This window comes from Hypomesus nipponensis, chromosome 2, assembly GCF_054491055.1.
Source record: "Hypomesus nipponensis isolate SF chromosome 2, ASM5449105v1, whole genome shotgun sequence".
NCBI classification, from domain to species: Eukaryota; Metazoa; Chordata; class Actinopteri; order Osmeriformes; family Osmeridae; genus Hypomesus; species Hypomesus nipponensis.
The window spans coordinates 16,705,690-16,728,074 of NC_140362.1; the positions used below are offsets into that span (position 1 = coordinate 16,705,690).

The 22,385-nt window shown below is 40.0% G+C and overlaps 1 protein-coding gene across 15 annotated transcripts; it reads left to right on the forward strand.

Moving 5' to 3' along the window:
• Nucleotides 1–452: 452 nt before the first annotated feature.
• Nucleotides 453–21,936, forward strand: gramd1a (GRAM domain containing 1A). 15 transcript variants are annotated; one of them, XM_084708626.1, is made up of 21 exons: nt 455–578; nt 3,700–4,710; nt 5,411–5,449; nt 9,591–9,819; nt 10,174–10,194; nt 10,554–10,638; nt 10,722–10,825; nt 11,920–12,015; nt 12,290–12,370; nt 12,732–12,850; nt 13,230–13,521; nt 13,789–13,942; nt 14,532–14,678; nt 16,356–16,477; nt 17,017–17,159; nt 17,417–17,520; nt 17,765–17,968; nt 18,587–18,671; nt 19,350–19,457; nt 19,546–19,666; nt 19,983–21,936. In XM_084708626.1, exons 2-21 carry the CDS (start codon nt 4,232–4,234, stop codon nt 20,082–20,084), a joined length of 2,835 nt encoding a protein of 944 aa, XP_084564752.1. In that variant the 5' UTR covers nt 455–578; nt 3,700–4,231; the 3' UTR covers nt 20,085–21,936. The 15 variants fall into 15 exon arrangements, 14 of the variants coding, with proteins under 14 accessions (XP_084564752.1, XP_084564755.1, XP_084564753.1 ...); XM_084708627.1 differs by having other exon boundaries at nt 476–578; nt 3,672–4,710; XR_014768118.1 differs by lacking the exon at nt 19,983–21,936 and having other exon boundaries at nt 453–578; nt 19,063–19,457; nt 19,546–19,564.
• Nucleotides 21,937–22,385: the final 449 nt, after the last annotated feature.

The window sequence follows — 22,385 nt, forward strand, 5'->3', positions numbered from 1 at the left end:
TTTGAAGAAATACGCAATGTCTAATGACCTGCAGTTGACTGAAAATTGCTATTTAACCATGGGAAAGGTAGGCTATTTCTCTTGGTTGGATGTTACTTTTTATTAAATACATTATATTTTACATAATTGTTGCTAATTAATTGTGGAACCATGCTATTGTAGGCTATTTATTTTGGGGATTTTCTAAACCTTTGAGTTAAAATTGCATTTGCATACAGAGGTGATGTTCTCTTGTGTCCTCTGATACATTGTTTTACAGTAAATATGTTAAATCAATTCGACCTAAATCTTTAAAAATAATATTATCGAGTGGGCTATTTGTATTTTTTTCCTTGTTAAATCAACTATAACTGATTTATTACCAGGATTATTTACATTTAGCTTGTATGTCTTTGGCCCAGGTTCTAATAACCCTATCAATGCTGTTCCGTGTGTCAGTATTTCTTCTCCCTGCTTTAATGTCAGTACAAGGTGACCTGTCCTAAACTCTGGCAGATTCTGCATGGACTGGAAGTCACTGTGAGACAGTGAGAATGCAGAGGATCACTACATTGCAACAATTGATCAGTATTACAAAGGTGAGCTACCTGACATTTGTAATGAAAATTAAGTCATTATCGTATAATTTTACTGTAAAATAGCAATGCTGTCCAGGGTCCAATCTCATTTGCAAAACCTGTTGTGCCATGGATAGGCCTATGCCATGGTCACAGTTTCTATTCGTTTGATCAAAAGCAGCTCTCTCGATATTAACGCAGTATGTAAATTGTCATTTTCACATGTACACTACCTTAAAATAATACATTATTGACGATTTTTGTCTGATGATTTCGACCAATAGATTATCCAGCTCCACTACCAAGTCATCTCTAATTGGTTGACATTTCTGCCCATCTTTAGAACCCGTTATGTTTTCCAGACTGTACCACAAAGTTCTTAACAGGGGTTCCTAGTGTATGGCACCACTTTAGGTACCCAAGTTACGTACCATTGTTGACATTTAAACTTGTATGTAACAAATGAGGTGACTAAATAAATATGTATACATATATACACACATTTAAACTAAAACTGGGAATATTTAATACCGTTACATTCCGGTTCCATATTTCGGTGACCCTCCCGTCTAAACTTATTTTGCAACTGAGTTGTTGATTCCGTTGTACGATACTACATCAACAAAAAAAGTTATTGTTGGTCGCCGAGACGGTGGCTAAATACAAAATTAGCCAACCAGACAGCTATTCGTGGCTAAATCGATATATTTGAACAATAAACACATTTGACCTAGTTTGACATACATGACTTTAATGATAGCTCGCTTGGTAGTCATCCGTCTTGGGGGAAGGCTAATACAGGGAACCTGTGCTGTATTGAGCCGCTACAGTACGCTTCGATAGATTAGATAACTAGAGCTAGTACCAGCTAGTCTAGCCTCTTTTTGTCTGTAAATAGGATGCTGATGTGTTCCTGTGAAAAAGGGGATTTTATCGTAACATCTCGCACCGTCGCTCGGCTTGTTTGCGAAGCCGAGCAGGATATTCGGAATGGGGGAAATTCATCAAATGGGAGGTAGGAACTGAAATATACAGCTAGCTAATGCTAGCTAACAACTCAGACGCTTATTTCTGAAGCTATGGCAAAACCAGTCATGATTTGTACATCTTTAGTAGCCAAGCTGTAGCTACTAGACTAGTATTATTTTTGGTAAGTAAAAGAGTAAGTGAAGGCTACTGTAAAAACCCTTCTTAGAGTATAGGCTATGATTTTTGTCAATAGTTTTTCCTCAAAATTGAGGATAATGTCATGGCTACATTCATTTGTTGACAGCTGACATGCATTAGCCTATCAGCATAGTTTCTTAGTAAAAGATACACTCAACATATAATTTAAATTGATATTGAACATCGGATAGTTGATGTATTGTAAACCCGCATACAATTTCATAGATACTTTTTAAATCATTTTTTTAATAGCTAGTTTACGATGTGGCTGTGTGAAAACAGAAAGCCAGAGGAGGAAAGGTCAGACCTGGATTACGATAGATTACCTTGAGTAAACAAGGCCATGCCAAGATTGCTCTTGTTCAAACAGATGAGTAAATACTTACTGTAGTCGCTGTCAATCTTGAATGCCCTTTGTCTTCAGTGGTACCCGCATTGGAATTTGTTTACATTGGAGTTCTTCCTCCATGGTCACGCACTAGCTAGTGAGTTAGAACTAGCCACTATTTATTAGTATTGAAATTTCTTAGATATCTTCACCTCATCAAATCAAGTTTTAGAATGTATGTGCACTTTGGGCTAAATTCAGGGGGGTCTGCTTTGTCTTCAAGTAAATCAATGTGGTGTTGTAAATAACGGATGATTCGATTTAAGCATGGAAATAGCATGCAGTGAATTGTAATTCCACTAAATCCAAACTATGAAATGGGTCTGTTATCCCAAGGTCTCAAATTAACTTCATCTGTAGTTTCCAACTAGGCCTAATTTAGGGCTGCACTATATATTAAATCAATTCAGATATGAGAAACAGAGCCTCCAAATCTTACCTGAACTTTCACGCTTTACCCCAGCTCGAGTTTGATTGACAATGGTTTTAAATATTTCAGGAACAGGATTGCTAGAACATAATTGTCTGGAAAGTAGTGGGTAACTCCAAAAATCTGAAATTGATATTCCAGTTAGCAGTTAACAGTCTGTGTTGCTAAACAACTCTGCGGGCCTCATTAGCTTTCACAACATGGGGACAAACCTTTTTTATTTTCCTTTCTTTTTAACCTATTGTACCTTCTAAAGGTTACTGTAGGTTAAAATACATTTTGTATTACACCCAATTACAAATGTAAACATTTAGCTTTGTGCCTCCTGATTGAATGAATGAATGACAGAAGAAGCATGTGTCATGAAATATTCCCAGAAACCCTTCGGAAATGTTCCGGAAATGTTCTACCCATATAGTTCTACCCATGGTGGTATTGTTCATGTCCCTTGCAATCTTATTTATGGTATTCAAAATAGGCGTTATGTAGCCTGTACATTACTGTCAGTAATAGTGTTCCATCACAGGGGTTCCCAAACATTTCAGCCCACAACCCCTAAAATAATGGTGCCAGTGACTCGCGACTGTCGCATGGCTCAAATATGCTATTTCTAATCATTTAAAAATGTTCCTTGATTTCTGGAAATCATCTCGCGACCCCCCTCACTGTCTCACGACCCCCCGGGGGGGGGGTCCCGACCCCTACTTTGGGAACCACTGTTCTATCATATAATGTTTTTTTCTTGGAAGTGCTTGGAAGGATTTCATAATTTTTGCCATGTAGCACTGTGATCTAGAGGTTAAATTGCATACTGTTTAATATCAAAAGGGAGCTAAAGCTGCAAAATCCAAATTCAGTCATGCAAATGAACCGTTGAACTTCTATACATATCTGTGTATTTATCTGACTATATAACATCTGCTTTAAAATGTCTGTTATTGCCTGTGAGCCAGCAACTTGTCTTTGAGAGTGTCACACAACAGAAGACTTCCCAAAATATCTAGCCTTAGTGGAATGTTTTTAATTTTAAATGTTTTAATGTAGGCAGTGTCCTGAAAGAGGCCCTTTTATATGTGGTTAGTCAGGGAGAATGAGAACTATTGATGAGTAAAGGCTTTATTCTTTCCAGCCATATCTCTTCTGTTCAACTTTTGCAGTAATGAAACTGAAGCACTGTTTAGATCTACACTGCAACAAAAAAAGAACGGGCAGAGACACGAGTTTAGAGAAGACTCTAAACTAAGTGAAATGTGCAGAGGACAAAACCGCAAGCAACGGATGAAGAGAACAGTATTTCCAGAAAGCAGGTTAACTGTCAAATATTTCTCAAAAGAAGAACATTTTAGAGAGTGAAGATGGCCTTTCCCCCCTACTACAACCCTATATGTTACTGCTGCATCACTATAGTGAAGTGGTTAGATGAGACATCAGCTGATAAAGTATAAAAACATTTTTGGGGGCATAAACGAGACTGTAGAATTGAATTTAGGAAACGCTGATGGAACTTTGGACCTTGACCAAAAGCAGTGAAGAGAAGTTGTTGGCTGATGGGAACATCTTATACCAATATTCTCCCTGGAACTGGAGCTGTTACCCTGACGGGAACCTCCAACCAATTTCTCTCTAATCTAATCTCTGTCATCTCAATTCAGCATTTGAGATGACAAACGGGTGGCTAGAGCTTTAAGAATGATAATGATGTTGTCTTCAGTGGGACCAAAAGCTAGCACAATGACTCATCCCATCCCTACACTGACTGTTCTCCCCCCATCCTCTGACACTGAGTCCTGGTCCCGCTCACCAAGCCCACGACCCCCCAGACGTCATCGTCAGCAACGCTCCCACCGTATTAGGACCTCCACCAAGACGAGAAGCAATAAAGAGAAAAAACAGGTGGACTTAACCGAACAGCAGTTGGTGAAAACACAAGTAGAAGAGGAGGAGCAGAATGGGGGTCAGAATAAGAATGCTAAACAGAGAAGTCCCTTACCTTCCCCCTCTCAAGCCCGGCACAAGGAGAGGGAGGAGTTTGCTAAAGATGGACCCTCACACGGTCAACTTTTGCCACCATCTCGCTCCTCTTGGTCGCGTAGCTCATCGACCAGCCGGCACTCCCGCTGGTCCCTCCGGAGTCTGCTGAGTAGGGACTCTGATGGGGACAGTTGCAGGTTAGTGCCATTCTCCCCCTCCAAGCCTTAGTCATTTCTCCACATGGCATATTGCGAAGAATATTTTAGATTTGTAAGGTTGTCTGGATAGCCTAAAATCTTACACTCCTTCCAGACCTCATAGTTGGTCAGTTCCCAGGATGGTCTCCTGGAACTCAGACTTGCTTGTCTACACAGACAAACTTATCAGATCAAGTTAAGAAGTACAGATCTTCTTAGACTGTCTGTGTGGGTCAGGCTTAAGTCTGTTCGCTGCTTGGGTAAATAGTGATCATCCACAGCCTACATGTATTACATCTCTGTGATCACGCTAGTATGTTAGACGAGTTTATCATCAACAAAGGGTGTACCAGTCAGTAGCAGGAGTCTTGAAAAGGGGGCAGATATCTTTTAAAGGTTTTAGTTAGTTTGAATTTCCATAAATCGCTCAGATTATCTTAATGACAAACATTACTTTCAATAAACTTGCTCGTAAGACTAATGCTAGTTCAGTGGCTATCTAGCTAATTGTGAATTACTTTGTGAATGAGAAAGGATAAATAATATTATAATAATGTTTTTATTTTATATATATATAATAAACTATATGGTATTATTACTGGATTGCACAATAACAGGACAACATGGGGAAGTGATTTTAATACCTGTCCAACAGGAAAGCCTTTAAATAATTTGTTGTACGTATCACTTTCATTTTCAGTAATGGCAGTTTAAAACAGTCAGAGAAGATGACCATTAGGTAAACACAGGACCCTGCCAAGATGATCATGTTAAAATCGAATTAGTCTGAGTTGATTATGTTGGGTATGCATGCTTGTGGGGTCATGCATGACTATACACAGTACAAAGATCACATTTCAGATATACCCGTACAAAAGCATTTTCTTGTGTTGTAATAGATATTACTCTGTTCTGACGACATAACAGCCTACATTCTGATAAATAAATAGAATATTACTTGTGGTTAGATGGAGAGGAGCTTCCTGTTTAAACAAAAGGCTGATATCCAAATGTACTTGGAAAAATATTGAGCAGTATTACAAGCATAGCGCAGCCATTCATAAGGAGCAAGAGACTCGATTTAAACGCCACACATTCTGCTTATGATGCATGACATCACTGCTGGCCAATAGGAGGCCTTGTTTTGGCTGGTGATGTCATCTCTGTCCAATGGATGTGGGTCTCTGTTGGTGCTGCAGTATGGGCCTGTCAAACGATTATCTTGGAAGAGAGAGGGGCCTTTTCCTAACGCTCTGCATGAACAGCTGTGGCTTTGTTCTTGTCATTTACCCACCAGTTTATTGACCCAGTTTTCTTTATTCTTTAATGGAGCATTGATTATTTACTTTAATTTGAATGCTTTTATATAATAGACATATTGCATATACTTAAAACGCTGTTTTAGATTGTGTATTCACTAAGTGGTAGAATTTAGAAGGGATTTACAGTTTTGGCTTGTAAAGACTATTAATGCACTTCATAAAGTTTTTTTAGAAGGTCATTTTTGAGGCTGTTTTAAGGCTATATAAATTACCAATCTTACAGTATATAATCACTTCAAGCTCTACAACTATAAAGGCTTTGCATCTTAACAAATCTATCGTTAGCACATTGCTCTTTGACTGATTTCATAACTACAAAATGTTATTTTCAGGGTTTAAAAACAAAAATCATGTTTTTAGAAAGTCATGTCTGAGAACCTCCCTTCTTACAAGAATTTTGGTTATGACAAACATTAATTGACAATACCTAAAGTAAGCCTAATCTCCAATAGAGACACAGACCTTTCCTCTGTCATTGTAGGGTGACTAGGGAAAATTGTAGCCTACCCATTGATGCAAGGAAACAGAAAGAAAATGTAAGTTTAACCATATTCTTGGAAGAAAACAATTTCATACAATTAATCAATTACAATTATCTTACAGTCCCACAGATGGGGTGAGGATAGTCGACTATTAACCCTGAGGGGACTGATTATTGGGTCAGTGACTGAAAGGGCCAGCAGTAGTGGCCTATGGCATGGGGTAGGTAGAAAATACACTGATCGTATAGAAGGGGTGTTCCAAGGCTATTTTACTCTACAGACCACACAATGCAACTCAATATTCCAGACTGCAGCCATGCTTGCTTGCTATTTCATGTTTTTTTGTTTATCAGAGAACTTTCTGTATCCTGACTGACTGATATCCGACTGATCTATTTTCATACTTTTTCTGACTTGGTCTGTATTGCCAATGTGTGCAAACTGTCTTGAAAATGTCTGTAGCTGTTTGGGGGGTTTGCAAACTCAGTTAACACGGTCTATAGATTAGATTGAAGTAATCAATCCAGGCACAGGTCCTGGCTTCAGCAGAATGCTCACTCGAAAATGTGCTGTGTGCAGACCTACAGCGCTACTCTCTTAATGAGCTCAAAGACTTGTGATCTCTTTATAGCGATTTACCATCCCTCCCATTTTAAAAGGATGTTTATCTTTGGAACAATTTTGTCTTACAATTTGCCCTTCATATACTGACTGAAAAAACGGATGGTTAATTTATCCTTTCTTTATTAGTGTGCTCTTTCTCAGTATATTTTGTCATTCCATTTTGCTTCACGGTTGCAGAGATTATGGCTGCCATTCCTGATCCTCAGAAAAACAGATTAAAGGGATAGAGAGAAATAGGGGAGATGTTGGACTGCCTGAGCCCAGTGTGTATTACAGTAGACCCTAGCTTCAAATTCAGAGATCTGGTCAGGTAGATTTTGAGGGTGGATCCTCTATGCTGTAAACTTGGGCCAAGGTAGCCTAATACCGGTCCATGGAGGTTAACCATGAGGTTGAGTTCAATGATAGCAGTTTCAGTAGCCTATGTGGTAGGTATCTTGCGCGGTGCCCCCTCCCTCTCCCCCCCTTTACGCAGGGATTATGGGCGCAGCAACGTCAATTGAATATGTAACCCCTTGCGTTAGTCGGGTACATGGCTTCGTAAAGTAGTTCTCTGTGATGGAAAGCTAAATCTGGCGGTGAGTCTTGGGCGTGATTCCATTCGCAGATAATTTTTCAATCCAAGCGAAACATACATCAGAAGAACGGACAGTGAAGCGTCTGCTGGCTCACTGCACTGAACACAAACCCGGTGCCATATTGACACAGTAAACAAGCGTGTACGACATCAGGTTAAAAGCGAACACCTCATCATATGTTCGAGTAAGTGATTATGATTCTTAAATACTGTTAACGTGTTGACTGTCAAGAAGTAACGTGGAAATACATTTAATGGGCGGTCAAGTCATTCGTCTATCTACTGTTTACTTATTTCTTTGTGCGTTCGGTATGGTTAAAGCCAATATATGGTAGCCTATCCCTAATCCTACAGGAAAATTAGATGGTTGCAACTGTGATTGGGATGCACAATCAGGACGGGGACTGGTACATGATGTACATACTTCTGGGTTGCTGGTGCTCGGTCGGTTCATCATGTTGTTCAGTCGGCCATAACAGTGGAGCCTTAACGCCCATATCATTTCCTCAGAAAGACCATCGTCCATGTCTTTGTTGATCACATCCTGCTCTCAGGTAGATTACAAGCATCACCTGCCATTACCCATGTGTAATGCCTTATTCTACCTTTTTTGTGTCGCTTATACAGTTGTCTCGCTGTTATTTATTTATTTATTTGTCTTCATTATTTTGACTCACGCCATGTCTTGATCCCATTGCGCTTTATGCCAGACTGCTGTAGCGTAAGAATAAACGTAACATGTTGCCTTTCTAAATGTTTTAAGCTAGAGTGGAGGATTTAGTTGGAAACACACTGACACAGATTCTAACCGGTACGCGAGGACTCTTCGTGAGTGGCCACAACGAGCTTGTTAACGTGTCTTTGAAGGAGGTCATCTCTACTATAATCTCCTTGGAGGTAGTCTTGGTGCTCGATGTCATGCAATGGTGCGTCAAGTTCTACTGCACTTAGTTGATGATTTGTTGAGTTTTTACTTATTATTATTATATTGTATATATATATATTTATATATTTTTTTTTACAAATGTTTACATTTCTAAAAACACATCATTTGCTGCTTTATTGCCTAAATTCTTGACCACTGCCTCTGACTCCGTATAAACATATATATTAAGATTCACAACTTTGAGTCTGGAGTTACTATTCTTTCTACTCCACAAGTTGGTGTTGTTACTAATGCCAATTCTGCTTAAGAGATGGTCAAGGAGAGAGTAAAAGAGAATAAGACAGTAAAGTAAGAAGCAACTACAGTAAGAAGGCAGCATTTCATTGATAGAAATGTTGAAGCAAAATTGCACAACAAGATGTATGACGATAAAAGCTCTAAAAAACCTGTAGGTCCATAGGCAGTGTTAGAGCAACGTGCTACTTCCATTTGTGTGATTTAAATTGCACATTTAAACATGTGTTTTAGTTAAGTGTACCTTACAGTAAATCAGTAAGCTTTAAATAGTTTGGTCTTAAGTTGCCAATTCCTAGTTTGTATTGAGTTGGAACTGTTGGAATCAACAAGAATTCACTGGGAAATGTACACATACTGTATTTTACAAATCATATGCTAAACATTTACCTTATTATAAGCATGAGCATAATGCATGTGCTCCTTGGACTGAATGTGGTATTATGTGGGTGTGGGCATAATTGTCCTTCTGTAGTGGGAAGGATGTTAAGAACTTACTGTACATATAATTGAAAAAATAACAGTTCACGTGAAGGAAGCATGCACAGTGTGAAGCATGCATAATTCCTAGTAAATGGATTTGCAAACTAGGCTATTAGATGACCTTAGTGTATTTTCCATCTAAATAAATGTCATGTTAAATGAGATACTTTATTGTATTTTGCCCTCTCTCTTCTCTCTCCTCCTCTCCTTAGTACAGCCAGTAACTCTCCTCGCAGCACCCCCGGCAGCTCCCCATCTCTGCGACGGAGAGTCTTGGGTGGTGGCAAAACCAGCGAAGCAGGTGAAGGTGGGGGGGAGCGCAGTGGTGGGGGAGGAGGAGGAAGTGGGGGGTTGGACAGTCCACAGACCCCTGCTCCTTCTGCCTCCTCCCTTACTTCTGCCTACCCTCTTGCATCTCGCCACTTTAGCCGCAATGCTAAGGTACAGAGCCAGAGCTTAATAGCAACTATTCAAATATGGGTCTGGTGACGCTCTGGTAGCATTTCCTGTCGTAGTAGTCGTATGCAGCCTCACTAACTGATGCAATGTTGAGTGTTGATTGTGTGGTCATTAATGGAGTGTCGTATTTCACAGTTAGTTTGATAGTAGCTAGAACTTGATATAGCCAATAGTTTACCAACAGTTTGAGTGCAGAGGTCACATTCAAGTACCAATTTGCTGTATGTGTAGCCTATGTCAAAATTCTCCCTTTACTAGACTGTTATAACAATTAAAAAAAATACAAGGTTTTGATGCTGTTCATCATTAGACATGTGCTGTTTTTCTCATTTTCAGAAAATGCAGAGCTGGTACAATGTAAGTATTCAATGTAGTCCTCATTAGATAGTTGTACACTTTTTTTTCTGCTGGTGGCACTCTGTAGAGAGAGTAAAACAGTTTTAAACGATTAAATAGGGCCAGTCAATGTTCAGAACAGAGCTTATGTGTCTTATTTGTTATGTTTTGCTCCCCTTTACACAGCTTCTTTTTTTTTACCCACAACTCTAGTCCTGACTGCATTTTAGAATCAAACTTTGTCTAATGCCATAATTTGTGACTTAATTTGTGATTTTTTACCAACTACAAAAAGGCAGTCAGTTTTAGCTTTCAAGTAATGAAAAAGTTCTCTGTTTTTTATTTTATTTTATCTCTACTTTCCTCCCTCTTTTTCACAGGTCCTCAGTCCCACTTACAAACAACGGAATGAGGATTTCCGTAAGCTCTTCAAGAAGCTTCCAGAGACTGAGAGACTCATAGTGGGTAAGTCATACAAGACTGTGCGTGTGAGGTGGAAACTTTGATGTCAGATGGAACCGACTGATGTTTCTGTCCTTCTCTATCAGACTACTCGTGTGCACTGCAGAAGGACATCTTGCTCCAGGGCCGTCTTTACCTGTCTGAAAACTGGCTCTGCTTCTACAGCAATATCTTTCGCTGGGAGACCACTGTGAGTCATACATACACAGTACAGTGTATATGTCAACACAATTGCACACTTTTTACTTTAGATATAGGACATTATTTACAGTAAAGTGTACAGTACACAGAGTGTACTGCTCTTTCCATAAAATATCTAGATATTCTAGCTTGGCCCACAATACTGGGTGCCCCATCATTGATATTTCCTGATATTCTGACTTTATTCTTAGAAATGTTATCTTTTTTTCTCAGAATATAAAAAAACAGTTGTCCCTGAGACACTTCTTTACTAAGGGCACCTTGTTCCAGATATGTTGAAGGGAATTTCTACCAACAAGAAACAGAGCAGCTAGAAGTAGATTTCAACAAGGTTCATCAAGTAGGCAAGTTTAATCATGGAGGCTGACTGCACAGTGTTGAACCCTTTCAAATACCATGTCTCAATTGGGGTTTTTACCATTGTTTGTGACACATGGCCTCTCGTAAACTATGTGATAAACTCATGCTGGGTGTGCAAACTGTGAATTGAATGCCACACCCTTATTTTTCAATGTACGTGACCCAGGGATAGTGATGCTGATAATGCAAACATTCTCTAGCTATCCAACATTCCCAGGCCCAACACGTTTTTCGCTAAATAAACAAGCCTGTGAGTGTTGACCTGCTGCACATTTCTATTTCACATGCACAAAGATAAAAGAAAATGTAGATACTACTTGTGTCCAAAACATGCATTGCTTTTGCCAAGAAGGAAATGTGTGTTAAAATATAAATGAATTATCTTTATTTGTCATAGGTGTAACTTTGTATTCTATAGACATATACAACATCAAACACCAAATCATTTATTTGTTACAACATTGCCGTTATTTATTTGAGAGACACTAATTGCATTAGTTTCATAAGGCTAATTGAACTTACGTCATTGATTTGCTGTACCGTATAATGCACTGCTGTCATTGAGGAGTTGTCTTTGCACTGTAGTAGTCAGGAGTCTGTACCTGGTGGTTGGGACAATGTGGCTAGCAAAGACAGACTGTTCCTTGACTCCAAAATATTCTTAGAACGAAGCAGTTCTAATCCTTGATCTTCTGCTGTACATTCTGTCTTTTGGTGTTTTAGATCACCATCCTGCTGAAGGACGTGACGACCCTAACCAAGGAGAAAACTGCCAAGCTCATCCCCAATGCCATCCAGATCAGCACTGATCACGATAAAGTGAGTTTCCGGAGACTCAGCTTTTTACTTGCTATATTTTCGGGGGGGGGGGTTTTACCTTGAGAAATCATCACATTTCATGTGAGGAAAATGTCACTGCGATATGACAATTGTGGGAAAATGTAAAAAAATATATGTATACAACTTTGATTATGTTGTAATACCATGTGTAACAAATATGTTGCTCGGGCAAAATATAATCAAAAGAATACTCTTTCTCTCTCTCCTTTTCTGACTTCTTCATGACTCTTCTGTCATTCTATCATTGTCTTAGCACTTCTTCACTTCTTTCGGAGCGAGGGATCGCAGCTATATGATGATTTTCAGGCTGTGGCAGAATGCACTAATGGACAAGGTAACACCTTTACATTCTCACCTGTGTGTTTGTGTGTGTGTAATAAATATGAGTCTAATTACAAGTCAGTAACCAGTAAGCCCTTCATGACTTTTAGTCATGTGTTATATAGTGTGTCAGTAATTAAGAGCATAGTCGAGTCCACAGCTGAAGTCTCATCCAGACACATTAGATAAGACTTCAGGCCCTTCAAAGTGTTTGTACTTTGTAGTATCATCTCAGATGAGTGACAGATAGTAAGATACATAGTTGGCTGATTTAAGAAAGTAAATCATTTGTATTTGGTTTTGTCATAGAGTTTCAGTGTTTGTGATATTTCTTAATTTGTGTTTGGATGTGGTTGTAATACGTGTATCTGTAGCCCCTTTCGCCAAAGGAGTTGTGGCATATAGTTCACCAGTGTTACGGAACAGAGCTGGGACTCACAAGTGAAGATGATGACTATGTCGCACCCACCACTGAACACATGAACGGCCTATTGTGAGTCAGTACTATAAGTGTGTTGTGTGTGCGTGTGAGTGGCACGTTATTGAACATGTCAATTTAATTTGATTACATTTGTGTGCTGATTTTATTTAAGTGTTGAAGATCCTTCAAAATACACTGCTTTAATGCATTCATCTAGTTTAGTCTCTCTCTGTTCACTGTTCATCTCTTTGGTCACTTTTACTTTGATTTCCGCTCTCTCCCTTGTTCTCCCCAATCACTTTTTTTTTCTACTTTACCCACCTCTCATAATCTTCTCCCACCCCCCCTACTCTGGACCCATCTTTAACTCTGGACCCATCTTTAACTCTGGACCTATCTATAACTCTGGACCCATCCATAACTCTGGACCTTCCTTTCGTCTCTCCCACAGGCCAGGAGATGAGTCTGTCACAGACCTTTTGGATCTTGGCTCTGTAGCTATGCCCTCCCTGGGTAGCTCTCCCCCCTCCCTGGTGCCCTGTGAGGCTGCCATCCCACTTTTGGCCAGTGCTGGGGGCTCCTACCCCCCAAGTATTGTCTCTTCCTGTCTGCCTTTGGAGCTACCCCTCTCGACAGGGCGCCAGTTGAGCGCAGACCCCCTGGAGCCATATCCCCCCATTTCTCAAAGCTCGCTTCCCCCCACCCACACAAGCTCTGCCCCCACCTCTACCGCCACCTCTTTTGTAAGTTGTACACGCATAAATGCATACAGACACTACTAATAACTGATTTTGTGTGAAGACATTTTTTGTGTTGCCTAATGTGTCTCATCCTGTAAGAAAAATACATCTGTAACTAGTGATGTGTCTCAAACATGCTGTGTTGAGTATGTAGATTCTAACAAACTATGTAATACAATATCAGCAGTTTACGATTACGAGTACTGCAGTTAAGAGTGGTGAAATTTCCCTAGCAACCTTGAAGTAATGAATTATGCTTCTTATCCTCAGAATGTGGAGGAGGGTGGGGACAGCTTGTCTGAGTCGACCAATCACATGTTGCCCCCTTCAGCCGCCAGTCTGGGAAACCTCTCGTCATTGGACATCACTAATGACGAGGAACTTCCCACTGACCCTAGCAACTCTTCTGACACACAGGAAGAAAGTGAGTGTCTGTCTGTCCCACAAATCAGTTAAGTTCCATAGAAACACACTGACTTTGTTTTCAGATTTTAAAACATGGGAGATGAAATGAATTCTTCACCATCTCCCCTTGGGGTTGGTCTAAACTTACCTATCTTCCTATCGTAGATCAGTGAAGTGTCTGTTGTCAGCTTAGACCACTGATATTTGAAACGCATACAGTATAAACCAGACATAGTTTACATAACCTTATATGGGTACAGCTTAGTTGTAAAGCATTTGACTGCAGATTAAGATTCAAAGATTCAAATCTCCCCTCTATGTTGCTTTGGATAAAAGCATCTGCTATATGAATGCATTATTATTACATTATTAAACATTACAAAATAGCCTTGATATATAAGACCATTATCCATAATGTGGTCTTGACTTCAACAAAAGTTGTGTTCATGATGTTTCTGCTATCTCATTTATGGTATGAGACAACTGGTTAAGTTTCATTGCGGAGAAAGGGTTCAGAAGGGTTCCGTTTCAAATCAAATCTTGAAAGTTTGGTAGGAGCTACTGTCTGTATTAGCTGGTGGTACCAACCCCTTCCTGTTCATGCCCAGGTGAGGTGGAGTCGTTCTGTGCTGACCTGAGTGGGCGGCTGCACATCAACAGGGCGGTGCACATCAGTGTAGACAAGCTCCACGACCTGCTCTTCTCCGCCGATACACACTTCATCCAGCACCTCTTTTCCCAGCGCCATTTCACAGGTTTGTATTGCAAACACACACGCCTGGTAAAGCTTCGCTCTGCGACTATTTAGGCATCACCTCCTCCTTTCTCCTTTCTTTCCCACACCTTTGCCTGTCAAAGTTATGTTATAATGCTGACATTGTAACACTGGGGTGCAAATATATATACAAACTGAACTTGAGCACATGTTTTGCTATAAAGTCATGCAATGTATTGAAAACATGTATGTTACTGCTTTTCCTGTCCCCCCCACCACCACCTTTCCCATCCTCAATATTATTCTAGTCCTAGTCTCAAACATCAGATGATCTCAATGACTTTACAAATCAAGTTAGCTAGCTACTACTACCAGTTAGATAGCTACATTTGTATATTCAGAGCTTGACCTTCCCTACGTAGTGAGTGACTATATATATAAAGGAAAAGAAGGCATTCCATTCATAGTTCACACTCCCTTCATGAGTTGGTCACACAGTTGACTACTAGTGCATTAGTGTATTAGCAACCTCACATGAACTCATTCATGTGAACAATGAAGGCAAGACAATGATGCTTGATTTGATCAATTCTATTGAAGGAAGTTCTAACACAGAATTGAAACGCTGCCAGTTGATACTGCTGTTCATTCATCCTGTCCAGCATACGAAGCTGAAATGCCCATTGCATTAAGGAATTAAACGTCTGTTATTGCGAGCGAAAGGCTTTAACTAAAACAATAACATGACCTGGTCATGTTCAGTTTCCTTCCTTTACTAACATCAATCTTGATGAGCACTCCACATTCACAGTAAATCAAACTATATTAAATTATACTCATAGAAAGGTATGATCAATACGTCCTGTCCAGACACTAACAATCCCAAAGTTATTAAAGGAGTTAGTTTAGAGGATTTCAAAAGACCAATTTAGTTTTGTGCCGTTTGCTTACTTACTGAACACCCTTGATCAGCCTCTCTCTGCTCCATGTTATTTCTAGAGAAAAAAAATTATCCTCAGTAGAAATTCACTTTGTCACGAACGAAAAGACATGATTTGAGAACGTAAGCCAGCTCCCTCACATTTGTTTAGCCTCCAGTACAGAGAGTTTGTGGTCTCCCCACCAAAGAACAAACTTCTGTGTTCCAAGATTAGCACTAATGAGCCACCCAGGGTATTTGTTTACGCTGTGTTAACTCTACTCTTTCCAGCCCGTATTTTGGTTTAAACCAAAATAAATGATTCCTTCCCAATTTTGTTTCCCACACTTAAAAGAATTGTTGTTTGATGAAGAGTCATTCTGAAAGCATAAAATGACGCTCTCTGAGACATACTTTCTTTGTGTGAGTTTTTTAATGTGGGCCAAGCCACTTGGTTGGTGGCCCCTCTGGCTGTGCCCCTTCTAGCTTTGGGGCATTGTGTTGCGTTAACTGGGGCATTTCCACAGCATATGCATGTTGAGTGTCTCCCTTTCTTTCTCTCCCTTCTTCTCCACCATTTTCTCTAAATTTGCTTTGCATTTTCTCATTGACTTTTCTGTTTGCTTTTGCGCTCTCGCATCTCTCCTTCCATGTCGTTCTCATTGCTGTGGGATTCTGTTTATTCTTTGTGGCCTCTTCACCTTTTAATTCTCTTATCTTCATTGAATTTTTTTTACTTACTCCCTGTCTTACATCTGTTTTTCTTCCTTGCTCACTTCCACCTTCCCCGTCTCTCAGACCTGTCGGTGGGGGAGTGGCAGCAGGACATCAGCAGTGGGAACACCAGGCGGGTGCTTAGCTACACCATCGCCATCAACAACCCACTAGGACCGAAGACCGCCCCTGTGGTCGAGACCCAGGTCAGTCTGACAGCGAGGGCCATGGAGTATCTATTCCAGAGCCAATTCATCATGACCGTTAGCTTGGTTTTGTTATAGAAAAAGGTGTAAGGTGTTAATCATTTCTGGTGGACATTTTACTAAACAATAAAGACCTGTCAAATGAAATCTGTACATTTTACATAACCAAACACAGTGGTTCCCAACCCTGGTCCTCAGCAAACACCTGCCCTGCATGTTTTACATGTTTCCCTGCTCCAACACACCTGATTCAAATGAATGGGTCGTTATCCAGCTCTGCAGAAGCCTGCGTATGACCATTCATTTGAATCAGGTGTGTTGGAGCAGGGAAACATCTAAAACATGCAGGGCAGGTGTTCCCTGAGGACCAGGGTTGGGAACCACTGACCTAACATATAACCTAATAACATAACCTTAATGTAATGTGTTGCCCAAAGTCAAATTTTGAAATGATAGCTTTGCCTGTGAATTTCTAATATAATTTTTGATATTATTAGTATAGCTGACAGGCAGCCTTTGCCCCCTTTCTTATGTTTCAGACATTGTATAAGAGCAGTGCGCGTGGCGAGTGCTTTGTAGTTGACTCTGAGGTCATCACCTCAGGTATTCCCTACCAGGACTATTTTTACACTGTCCACAGATACTGCCTCACCTCCGTCAACAAGCACAAAAGCCGTCTCAGGTAGATAACTGAACTGTCTCTATGAAAATAATATAATCGATATTTAGATATTCAGATCATTCATCACTATTCTTCCGAAGTCCCGTATTTGGAGTATTACAGTATTTCTTTAAAATTCAAGTTCATTAAGCGCTTTAGGTTATTATTCACTGTGGAATTATGTTGTAAGAGTTTAATATGTTCATGTTCAAGTTTATTGACACATATTGTACATTGTGACTTAAAAATGTATTGATTCCGAAGTATTTGGGTGTCAGGGTGTCTTCAGACATCTGCTACAGGAAGCAGCCGTGGAGCCTGGTCAAGGCCCTGATAGAGAAGAACACCTGGAGTGGCATCGAGGAGTATTATAGACACATGGGTTAGTCAGTCACATTACTTCAAGAAAGTCAGGTCCCACTCTCCCTGGTGAAAAAATGATTCAATCAAAAGTGAATAGTTGTGTATTAACATATGAAAATACAACATTGTAAAATAACCTTTAAATGTATTATTATATTTACATTTGAGTCAAATTCCTGACAAGGGTTGCTTACTGCTTACTAGCTGACCAATAATTGACCCCTTTACACTGTGTTCTACTTGTTTACTTTGTTGTTGTTCAGAGAGTGAGGTGTTGAAGCTGGAAACCCTCCTTCAGTCGGAAGTGACTGTTGTAACCACCGGTGAGGCGGTGGGGGCTGACGCCGCCAAGACCCCCCCGGCACTGCGCCGGCGCAAACGCACCTGCTCCAGAAGGCAGGTTGAACGAGAGAGGGAAGGAGTGAATCTTGGAGGGATTGGAGAGGAGAGGGACAGGAGAGAAGCTGGCAAGTATCTATGTTGAACACTAGGGATGAGAATTGATAAGATTTTAACGATTCCAATTCCTTATTGATTCCTGCATATCGATTCGATTTCTTATCGATTCTCTTGTCGATTATTATTAAAAACTTAAACTTAAAAATCGATATGCTCAGTTTAATAATGGGTTAACACGACAACGCAAACGTTTGCTGATAACACACGCCCTCCGATAATTAACACTGTTGATAAAACATTTCGCAAAACTGGACTTTCAATCAAAACGTGAAAGGATCAATAATTGGAAACAAATGCCGGAGGTAAAATGTGTGCTTCAAATGACGGGACAAAAGATAACTTGATCGACCACATACAATAAAGGCAAAAATTGCAAAAATTTGGCTGACGATTCCAATGAATTGGTTCACTGCGATTCCCATCCCCATTGAACACTGGAGATGGAACTGAAGTGATGAAAGGCACACGCCCCAAATGATGTGTACATTACTCCACACACACTAGCTTGAAGCATTAGAACAGGCATTACCTGTTTCTCTCTGTTAAAACCCTGGACTGACATTAGAACTGAGCTTTGAGATGATTTACACATGCCTGTAAAGCCATTGTTCTGGTTTGTTCCACAGGTGGACAGTATCTGAGGCTAGGAGAGATGTCCCACGGAGGTGGAAACAGCGGCGTCTCCACCATTCTGCTCATCGTCAGCTTCATGTGAGTTGTAATGCACGTGTGTGTGTCACAAGTGTGTTTGTAATATGTGTAGATTTAACTACTATGAACTGTTGGCCTGTTTAAGTATATCATGCGATGAACTAGATCTGAGACTAGATTATGTGATTCAAATGCAGGTACAATATCCGTTCACAGATCAGTAACTTATAAAACCACCACATTCATGCCATACCTTCTGATACTGTGTCATTGTGTAGCCTTATTGTTGGCTTTTCATTATATACTCCCTCAACCTGACTCCTTGTTTGAGCTGGTGGACTCATCATGTGATTTGGGCTTCTCTAAATACTAACGTATTCCAATTGTCTGTCTGCCTCTTTCTCTCTCTTCCTCTCTCTCGCTTTCAATTCTGCATTTTTTGTATGCATAGGATCTGTGTCAGGTACTGTATTGAACCAGACTCTCAATGTCTGCTTGGATGTAAAAATGTGTTAGAAGTTATGTAGGATCCATCATGTTTTGTATGTAAGTAGCTTTATCATTAAAAGCCATTCGTTTTTGTGCATCATCTACTTTATTCCTCAGCTAGTTGTCATTTCTCAATAGGACATTTACCAAGCCTGTATTCCCTTGTGTTCCCTTATACTAAAATGTTCATTCATTATTCAGAAATCATCTTCTCATTCTGTTGTCTTTCTTCCTCTCTCCCATCATCAGTCTGGTGGTGTTAGTGGCTCTGAACATGCTGTTATTTTACAAGCTGTATGCCCTGGAGAGGGCTGCCCACACACTGGAGACCTGGCATTCATACTCCCTGAGTGACAGGTAACCAGAAGATTTGATCACACTTGTTATTTGGTATGATTTCATGAGTTCAACATCATGAATGTACTTCCCCCTTCCCTCCCACTAGCCCACTGCCCCAGTCTGCAGGAGAATGGGCCCAGGTGCTGCAGCTTCAGAGACAGTTCCACCAGGCGCAGCTCAGCAAATGGCAACAGATACTCCAGTCCTCAGTCACCTTGCTAGACCAGGTGTGTGTGTGTTTTTCAATCCTACACTAGCCCATGAGTGGATATCAAGGCCTGCGTGTGTGGAGATGAGCTGCTCTCCAGCTGTTTGTTGGATAAATGCCTCACATTCATTTAGCTTAAAAAGTCTTCAACACCCACAAATCCACAAACTCACCGAATTCGGGAACCTATAATTTGCTGTAAGTTTACAACTCATTCTCACTAGATAACGAGGCAAAGTGATTTGAAAAAGACAGGCGATTGCATTCATTTGAAATACAGTATATATATACAGCATATAGGTCCATGAATCTGAGCTCTCATCTATATCCCTCAGATGAAGCAGTCATTGGAAAAGCTCCATCAAGGCATCGTCACTCCAGAGGTTCAGCAGGACGTCTCTTCAGATGCTCCTACAGACTCCTTCACTGAGCAGTGAGCCTGCCTCAGTCACCCTCTCCCCTGTACCCAGAAAAGAGTCCAGTTAGTCATAGTATAGAGAAAAAAACTATGGGGGGAGATGTGGCATGAGGGAGAGGGTCAGTCAATCATAGACACCGTCTCACACTTTTTGGCTCTGCCCTACGTTCCCTCCTCTTGACTAAAACAGTACTTGACTGAGTATATAGAAGGAGAGGTCATGTGTGAACTGCCTGGGTTTGGACTGAAAGACTTGTAAAGGTATAACACATTTTTCCACAACCTTCAGGACTACAGCAATAACACGCAGTGAATGGAGAGCCAACCATGTGTACTGTCTGTCCTGGACTACAGGAGGGCGAGTTAGCACTGTCTTCGGTCCTTGAACTCCTCACACCATACCAATCTTCGGTTTACGAACCAGCTTCCCATTGAGTTCAACTGCATTCAAGCCAACTGACTCAACTTGAAACTAACTTAATTTCAACATGGATATTTTCTCAGTCCATTTCATTGGACCCAGAGCAGGATGAACAAAAACATTTTTTTTATCTGGGTGGATAGAATTTCCTTGGCAGTGGAGGACATACTAGTCCTGGTAGTAGTAGTAGGTCTCCTGGCCTCAAGTTGAAGCCGTTGGCTGGGGAGTAGGTTCTCGTTTGGTGATTCCCCCCATGCCTCCAAAGACCAGGAAGATTATATCTTGTTACCAGCACTGACATGAGACAGACACTTTCAATCTTTTTTTCCTCATCCCTCTTTCTCATTCTCTGATTCTTCTTTTTTGTTTCAATGGGGATTTTTCTCAACATAAACTCCAAGACCACAGGAACACTCATCTTACACTCCCTCCTCAATTTTAATGTCTATTGTGTGATTGGATTGTTTGGAAAGTGAGTGAGCAAGTGCAGCATAGGACTGCATTATTTATTACTTTTGTTTTCAGAAAGTCACGTCCTGCTTGCAATAATAATAATAATTAAGGTCGTATAATTTTATTTTTTGTGCCCTGTTACTGTTCAGTATGGACCAAGAAAGAGCAAAATGATTGTCTAAATGATGGCAATCAGAGCAATAATGACAGAACAGTGATTCTAGCACTCTTTGAATGTTAAGTAATATGTAGAGTAGTAGTAATTGTAGGGGGTGCGTGCGTGTATGTGTCTGTCTTGTAGCAATAGAGTCCTCAGTCAAATATTACATTTAGTATTATTTTATTTTTTTTGTGTCTTTGTTTTGTTGTTGATCTACTTTAGTTCAAAATTCAAAATTGTATTATTGGAATAAGACTTGAACTGTTCAGAGTGACTGTAGTCTTGACCAGGTAAACGTACATGGAAACCAGTACTTTGTTGTTGAGCTGGACTTTAAAAGGACCAACCAGAACACTTGGCCCGGATGAAGACAAAGGGAATACAGTATTATCTTTTTGTGATTCAAAAGTAGATTTTCTATATATTTTTTTCTTTTATATCTTTATTTAGTTGTTTTTCATTTTTTTTTTGTTTATTGAAAGGTCATCTAATTCTTGCCCATTCCTGTGTTCTATTTATCCGCTCTGACACTTTTCTTCTTCTTCAATACTTCCCTTTTCCTCCAGCCTAACCATCCACTGATTCTCACACTTTCCTCATTTAGCTGCCCTGCGCACTGAATACCATCTGTGGAAGTCTGGGCCTTGCTGTGCATGGTCAATAAGGCGTAATGAAAGAATGTATTATTTATTATATATATATATATATATATATATAGGTATATACTGTAGGTCTAGATGGTGAAAGAGGTCATTAGGTTGGTTGTGCAGGGGGGGAAAACGATTTGATTGTTCACAATGTTGTGGAGAAAAATGAAAGTTCTGAGATTTGCAACAATTCTTTGTTTGTGGTCATTGTGCATGCATCTGCAATTTTCAGATAAGAAAGCAAAAAGCACTACATTAAATCAGCTCTTTCCTTAAAGCTATCTCCTTGAGGTCCATGGGATCGCCAACAGCTTTTTTTCAATGTAAACTTTGCATGCTGACAACTCTATGCCAAACCAAGATGCACACCAAATTATCTTGCACCTCTTCAGCTACAGGGCAAATTCATGAGTTTAGATCACTGCTGTTCACAATGTTCATCGGATGCATATTGTTTTTTTGTTTTTTTTTTCTATGTCCAGTATGTCCTAAAGAATTAGTGAAACCTTTCCACATTTAAGGCTGATAAGATGCAATCCATGGCAGATGAATATAAGATATACATTTGCTTTACATAACTTCACAGGATTCAGTGTGTTGAAATCAAATGCTTGATGTGATTTGCCATAGAAGAATTAA